We start from the raw sequence: 7,809 nt of genomic DNA, 5'->3' as shown, positions 1-7,809 counted from the left end.
ATGTGGGAGGTCGCGTTGCCTTCTTCAGGAATGGTAGACGTCGGTACCTGCAAATACTGTTTGATGCCTAGAGGCATGTGAGGAGTTCCACCTCGTTTACCTGGTACGGTAAATCTCGACGCCCACAACACTATTGATGCCAGAGGCATGTGGGGGGCCTTATCGTATGGGAGTTTAATGGCGCCCACAATACTGTAGAGGGAGATGTCGGCGCCTACAATACTGTTTGTGTCAGGACGGTTGTAGAGTATTGTTCCTGCAGGCGTATAGGGTATGGTCCCCGGTGTCGTGGCTTGACTCTGGGCGCCCTGCCTTGCTTTTTCTGTTCGTCGCCTGGTTCCTTCCGAGCGGGCGTTCCTGCTCGGATGGCCCCAGTCGGTCCTGGTCGCGCTAGTCGGAGAAGAGTGGTGAGCAGGGTTTCTGCGAACCCCGATCGGAGACGTAGGATCGGAGTCAGAAGTAGCGCTTTGGGCTAGCCTTCCGATCGGAGAGGCCATCCGGAGGTGGCTGGAGTCCGAAGCGAGCGCTCCGGTAGGAGAGGGGGGCTGAAGTGGACGACGAGCGGGCGCTGTTCCTCTTCAGCCAGACCTTCCGGTCGGTGACTGGACCGCTCTTTCGGCCTGTCGTTTTAGGTCCTTGGGCCGGCCCATGAGTTGTGTGCTGCTCGCTTGGGCCGAGCCTTGGCATGGAAGCCGGTCCCCGAGGGACCCCGGGTTTATGAACCCGACACAACCCAAGACGCAAATCACATTAACAATCACTTATCACAAATCCAAACCACAAGGGCACATATCAACCTTGTGTTCGCATTTATTTCAACCCATATTTTTTGTCCCAAATCGGCCTATTTTTTCTCAAATGAAGCAGGCCATCTTTCGCAAATCATCCTAGGCCCAACTATAATTTTTCGGGCTATTTTCAGCCTAGCCCATTTACCATCACATAAAAGCCCAGCTTAATATGTAGATCTAGGACATTTAGACTCTAGGGTGGTACAACAGTTAATGCATGGAATGTAATAGATGGTGAGGTTAATGATCAACCATGATATACTTGTAACACCCTAAATTTTGCATATTTTTGAAATAGGAGAAAATGGTTAATTATGCATTTTGTGGGAATTTGAATTTAGGAAAATAATAAATTTTATTGAAAATAAAATCAAATATAAGGTCACAATCATGTATGTGCATTCATGCCATTGCATAATATTTTGTATTGCTTGGTTTGAAGTCGGAGTCTAAATCGATTTGAATTCGTATTTTGAATTTGCTTTGGAAATATGTTTAAGAAAAAAAGGGAATTCTTCTTTCTTTCTTTCCATTTGGCCTGTTGGCCCGTTTTCCTTGCGCCGGCCCATTCTTTTTTTGTTCCCAGGCCGTCGCTCTCCCTCTCCTTCCCGCTTGGGCCGAAGGCCGGTTGGTCGGCCTGCCCGTTGCAGCCGCCTCACTCCCTTGCGCATCGCACCGCAGCGGCCTAGCATCGCCGGCCCAGCCAGATGCCGTGCCCGCGCCCGTTCCTCCCTCTGGCTGCTGACGTCCCGGGCCCAGCCGTCAGGCCTTCCCCTTCTTCGCGCCGTAATAGAACCGGACACGACCGCGCCGTCGCCATGTGTCCGCCTCCGCCACGAGCTCAGCGCCGTGCCTCCCAAGCAATTTTCGCCTCATAAATAGCCGGAGCCGCCTCGGCCGCCTCCCTATCCCATCTTGACGCAAGCTTTTCGCCCACGCAAGCCCACAGCCGCGCCTCGCCCTAGCGCTGCCGCGACAGTCGCCGACCACCGAGCGTCGCGCCGCCTCTACTCCCTCCCGCTCTTTCCTCTTGGGTCCGGTGAGTCCGTCGTCGCTCCCTCTATCTTCCGGTGTTTTTTCTTTCCGTTGAACCGAGCGTTTTTGGCCGAAAGCCGAAGCTCCGGCGAGCCAGCAATGGCGCCGCCGTCCGTCACCTCGCCGGCGTCACCTCCCCTCCGTTTGATTTGTTTTGGACCGTTAGATCCGAATCCAACGGCCGCTGTCTAATGAACTGATTCGGCTGGTTGTTTTGCAAATAGGTCCCTCGGATTTTTAATTTTAGAACCCGCCGTTCCTAGCGCCTTTCTGGATTCCGTTTCTTTCTTTTGAAAGCATATTTTGGTTCAGTTAGATTGAAAATACGTTTTCAGCTATTTACAGTTTTGCCACTCAACTTGTTTTAGCCATAAAATCTCCGTTTTAACTCCGATTTGATCCGTTCAAGTTGCGTTAGGTTCGTAATTAAGTAATCTACATGTTTATACTACTGTTAAGTAGGTTTTCAACTTTTAAAATTCGAGATTAGATTTAATCTATTATTTTACTAAAGAAAAACTTGTTTAATTCATAACTTCTTCGTTTTAGCTCCGATTTTGGTGATCTTCGCGTCTGTGTGTTCGTAGCAAGACGTAGATTCGTTTTTCAAACTTGTCAACTTGATTTTATGCTGTTGGTGTACTGTTCTAATCTATAGCCTTGTTTGCTTTGCATGATTGCTCCTGGATGTTTGTATGTTGCTATGTTATCGAGTATAGACGGTGAGCAATTCGTGGGAGATCAAGGGTACGACTTTGACGAGCAGGACCAGCAGGAGTATTTTGCTCAAGGCAAGTATAGCTTGGGATCATCCTTGTTTCCTATTCACTTTAATTCATTAAATTCATGTTGCATGTGTCACCTTGATAGGAATTCTATAGAATTGAACTGTTACCTTGTTACCTACGGGTTATGCATTGGGTAGCTTTGCTAGTGCTCAATAACACCATGATCTTATAACTTGACTAATGGTATATGTAATAAACATTAAAATATGACTTTTTAGCAACTTGGAAACAGGGGGCTGGATTATTTAGCTACTTTCTAAATGCTTCAGATTCCTCTCCCTAAGGACTTATCTGTAAGTGATCATCCAACACTTACAGTACAGCTGTGAGGGCTATATGGCTCTGGCTTTAGCTCAGTATGAGGACCTTTTCTAGCTTGTTAGTGGTTATCTTTATTGACGTAAGAATGGCTTGACGAATCAGATATAGAGCGGCCTCTGTCTCCATGTGTATAGGCTGCGTGTTAATGTGCCATCGGGAAGGAGGGCTCTACATCTGTTTGCCGAGTGAATCTAATGGCCCTGACTTGTTAGACGAACCTTTGAAAGGCTTCATAGTGACCCATGTCTGCTCACCTTGAAAGTGTTTTGGGAGTAATTAACCCGGGCATATGGGTATCACGACTCACAGTGAAAGTGTATAACCTCTGCAGAGTGTAAAATTGGTATATCAGCCGTGCTCATGGTCACGAGCAGCCTTGGAACATCTATAGAATAGATGAACACTAAGTATTACTTGTTTATGCTATTAATTATTCATGTTTACATTTGATCATGTGTTTTGCATTGGGAATTGAAACAACTTGTGCTACTCTTATGCTAAAATTGTGACAACTAAAAACTGAACGCTGTTAAACCTATGTCAAGCCTTTTGAGTCTCATGAACCCCGTGTTATACTTGTTGAGTACGACATGTACTTATGCTTGTTTATTTTCATTACTTGGATAAAAATCCCGGATGGGTAACAGATGGCTATGGATATGATGATTTTCCTGGGGATTACTAGACTTGTGGTCAACCAGTCGACGTCCCTGTGAATTGGAGCTTCCGTGAGAGATCTTTTATTATTTCTGCTATATTTATGTGATAACTCTGTCTTATTTGTGATGTAATAAACACTTGTGATGATACTATTCATAATTTGTCAGCTTATGTGTGTGACTGATCTCTGGGCACACATAAGATTTTGCACTGCATTTTATCCTTAAAATTAGGTGTGATAGTACTATAATTACTATACTTATCTACCTGCTTGAATCATTTTTAGAGGTAGCAGGAAAAGACTTTACAGGGATGAGGGATGGACGTACTAACATGATCGTCTCTGATAATGATCTATTTATTTACAGAGGTGGTCATAGTTGTTAGAAAGCCATATATATATTTTTTGCGAGACTCAGTTACAGACGCAACACTCACATATACGAGCGCACACTCCCCCCTATATGAACACACGCATATACACCCTATCCCTATAAGCACTTCCGAATCATAGGCGAGCATCCTAACACGACCGCTACCTACTACCGTTAATGGACTACCACTGTCAATGATTAATAAAGGTGTCTGTTTTTTTTTCATGCGGTCTGCCCCTGGCCATTTCTAGAGGCAGCACCAGAAATACCAGCCTCTTTAATTAGTGAGGCCTGTTTTTGGAAATCCTATTTATAGTAGCGAGGGTTGCACTGGTGCCGAGTCTAGCTAGTTCACTAGCTAGTTGAGGCGCGGTCTTCTGACGGTTTGGTTGCCCATCGCCTGCTCGCTTTGCACGTCTTCCCGTGGTCCTTCTGCACTTACTGCATGCATGACAGTAACTTAAACAGATCACGAGTCAGATTGTTACGTCTCCGGCCGAACCCGAAGATGCATGGCGATTGGCGAGCCATCCATTTTACGCTGAGAGTGCTGCACCAGTAGCTAGCTCAGAGCCTCAAACAATAGAGCGAATTGGTAGTACACTACTATTTGATAATAATCCGCCGGGACTCGTGGACTAAACTATAGCGGAGGAGTCGGCTCTAGGGTGGCCTCGATAGACTCGATGCCATCAACCTAACAAATAAACTAGAACAAGGGGAAGTACAGCAACCCAGATTATCTAACTCTTGAGGACCGTGTGGAACACGTCATGTACAGAAGACTTAGCTAGCTTGCGATTAAAAGAAAAGATATACAGAAGATTTTGACATGTTGCCATCATGTCGCCATTCCGCGTCATCTAACATGAGGTCGTCCGTAGACCTTCTCTCATGCATTCTGATCTTACTACACCAGGTATGATCGTTCCTGATGATTTATTAGTAACATGTGGAATGTAGTGGCATCATGCATACACTGATACACACCTTGTTTCTCTGTTTGGCTTTGGCGGCATTTATGAATGTCATTTCCCTTCTAGGAGTCATCGTTGATGAGAACTCCCCCAAATCCCTCAAGCTCTTTGCTTGTTTCCTACCGCGTGCTTGGTGGTATCTACCTGTAGATGCTTTCGTGGTTTAGCAGGTTGTTTTGCTGTGGTATTGTCAAGCTATCGCTTCTACCGTGAGTGTTATGTTTTTTTTTTGTGTATGTCGTTGTTGTATTTTGCTCTTCCTCTCTGTCAATATGTGCCCAGCGATTCTCTCGTCTGTGGCTTTTCGAAAAACTACTCAACTTAGCCATTTCGTATAGTTTCCTTTTCTTCTACTAATTCATATCCGGAAGCTCTCTCGCAACAGAGACAGCAGCTGCATGCTTTCACGTTGGTACAAATACTCCTATATCAAGCTCACCAGCATTTTGCTTTATCAAGTGGATTTGATCGAGGCAAGTGTTGGCATCTTTTTCTTATCATAAAAGGCTAATAACAACTGCAACTGTTGGCAATCTGCCTTTCATCTTTTGCGTTCCTCAACAATTGTTCATTGTTTTGCCGTTTAGGAGGATACTCGACACTTTTAATTATTACATTGATTTACTTCTTTTTATTTACATACACACAACAAATGATAAACTGTCATGTCATGCTCGCCCAACAAGTCCAAAAACCCTTCTTCTTCTTAAAAAAAAGACATTGAAGAAGCACGCACTGTACATGGATGTTCACGCCCATATAGCAAGCATAGACATCAGGGCCGTCCCGACCAGCAGCGAGATGTTGATGATGACCTGCAGCCTTCCATTGTTCTGCACCCTAGGGTTCATGAAATCTTGGGCTAGAAGGTCGACGAGGGCCATATAGTTCAGGATTCCCGCAGCCGCAGCATTGAGGACTCCTTCAATGATCAAAGCCTTAGGGCTATTCTCGTTGTAAGCAGAGGAGATCCCAATGCCGATCACGACTCCAATTGGCGTGGTAAGTGAGAAGAATAGTGTCATCGTCAGCACTGATTTTAGACGGAATTTGGCCTGTTCAAACCAATTAAGCAATAATTTCATCAAACATACGGAGTATACAGAAGCAAATAGCTTTACCCTAAGCAAACAGCTATATATATGTAGAGATAGCGACGTTATAGCGGGAGATTTAGAACCTTGACTTGGATATGTCATACTTTATGATGGCAGGCTCAACAACATACCTGAACAATGCACCCACCAAGCCCTAATCCTTCGAAGAACTGGTGAAACGTCAACGCGGCCACCAGTGGTCTGATCGTGCTGGGACTCTCAGATGCGCCTACAGACATCCCAATGATCACCGAGTGCACTATGATCCCCAGCTCCAGCACCTTGAAAAACATTAATTAAATGCGAGCACAAGGTAAGAACGCATGAGGAAATTAGCATACGCGTGAATGGTGAACATGTATATATATAATCTCCAATTCTATTTAATTTGTAGTAGGAGAAGCAGTAGTTTGCTCGATGCATGCACTGCTGCTCGATCGAGACCTGAGAGATGACGCGATGGCGTATGAGCTGCCCGCTGTCGTCGCCGTTGGACGTCGACGCCGCCGCAACTACAGACGACATGCCGTGCGCATGGCCGTGATCATGCTGCCCATGCCCACCGTGCGCGTGGCCGCCCGTAGTCTCCACGTCCCCGACGACCGCCGCTGTCTTGGCCTGATGCGCGCGCTGGAAGTAGCCCGTGGCGATGGTGTCGACGACGAGCGTGGCGATGGCGGCCAGCATGGCGATGAGGCCCGTGAACGGGAACTTCTGCCACGGGCCGTCGACGAGGCACGGCGAGCCGAGCTTGTCGAAGGCGTCCGGGAGGATGTGCACGAAGGCCGTGGCCAGGATGACCCCCGCGGCGAAGGCCTTGACGGCGAAGAAGAGGTCGGTCTCCGGGCGGAGGGCCGGGAACCGCCGGCCGAGAGATGGGATCGCGCAGCCTACGGAGCTCGCGACGAGGATGCAGAAGATGGCGACGATCTTGAGCGTCAGCGCCCTCGACTTGTCATTTTCTTCATCGCTGGAGGGCTCACAGTCGCAGCCGGCGACAGCGAGCAGCGGGCGCGAGGCGACGGCAAGGAGGCAGCACAAGGCAGCAAGCTTGGGATGGGCAGCCATCTCTTAGTCCAAGGCCAAGATAGGAATGCTAGCCGTATACAAGTACTTGTATATGAAGTGCTTGCTTAAACTTGATCAATGATGTATTATGAAAATAAGACGAGAAGTCAATGTGAACATGCATAATCTCTATCTCTACAACTAAAACATACGGATTATCAACATCTACCCGGCAGGACCAAAACACTCATGCGATCCATATCCGGCAGACAAATAATTACCGCATGGAGACACTAGAAGACAAGTAAATAAAATGGAATAAAACTCATGGAATCACCTGTAGGCAAATAATCACCGCATGGAGATACAAGAAGGCAAGTAAAAAAATAGAATAAAACGAAAAGAGAATTATGGAAAGAGAAAGAAATTTATTGGAATATCACCACACAATGATCATGATCGTGATCCAAATCTCATTCGTCGTCCTTCGCGTTGCGTGTTGACAACAAATACTTTTTTCCCAAAAAATAAATTGTTGACATGCCTCATGCGAGCTAAGATATTGTAAGTCCGAGTATACATGTTTTGGGCAAAGCAGAGCATGGATAAATTCAATTCGATGCCTAACAATAAATTTTCAGCCTTTGAGGCAACTGATGTTTGTCGTAACTTCCAGACAACAAGCTCCAAACATAGCTTTTATTTCAGATTCATTACGATAATGAATGTGTTTCTAGACATTATCATGGTATAATACA

The 7,809-nt window shown here is 46.2% G+C and overlaps 1 protein-coding gene across 1 annotated transcript; it reads right to left on the bottom strand.

Annotated features, from left to right (window-relative positions):
- Window positions 1-5,695: 5,695 nt before the first annotated feature.
- LOC136472029 (zinc transporter 9-like) lies at window positions 5,696-7,111 on the bottom strand. The gene is made up of 3 exons (XM_066469771.1): window positions 6,488-7,111; window positions 6,175-6,324; window positions 5,696-6,001 (listed from the first exon to the last, which is right to left on the bottom strand). The coding sequence occupies exons 1-3, from the start codon at window positions 7,109-7,111 to the stop codon at window positions 5,696-5,698; spliced, it is 1,080 nt and encodes a 359-aa protein (XP_066325868.1).
- Window positions 7,112-7,809: the final 698 nt, after the last annotated feature.

This window comes from Miscanthus floridulus, chromosome 8 (assembly GCF_019320115.1).
Source record: "Miscanthus floridulus cultivar M001 chromosome 8, ASM1932011v1, whole genome shotgun sequence".
NCBI classification, from domain to species: Eukaryota; Viridiplantae; Streptophyta; class Magnoliopsida; order Poales; family Poaceae; genus Miscanthus; species Miscanthus floridulus.
Note: the sequence above shows the minus strand (reverse complement) of the source record. Positions and strands in the feature narration are given on the sequence as shown.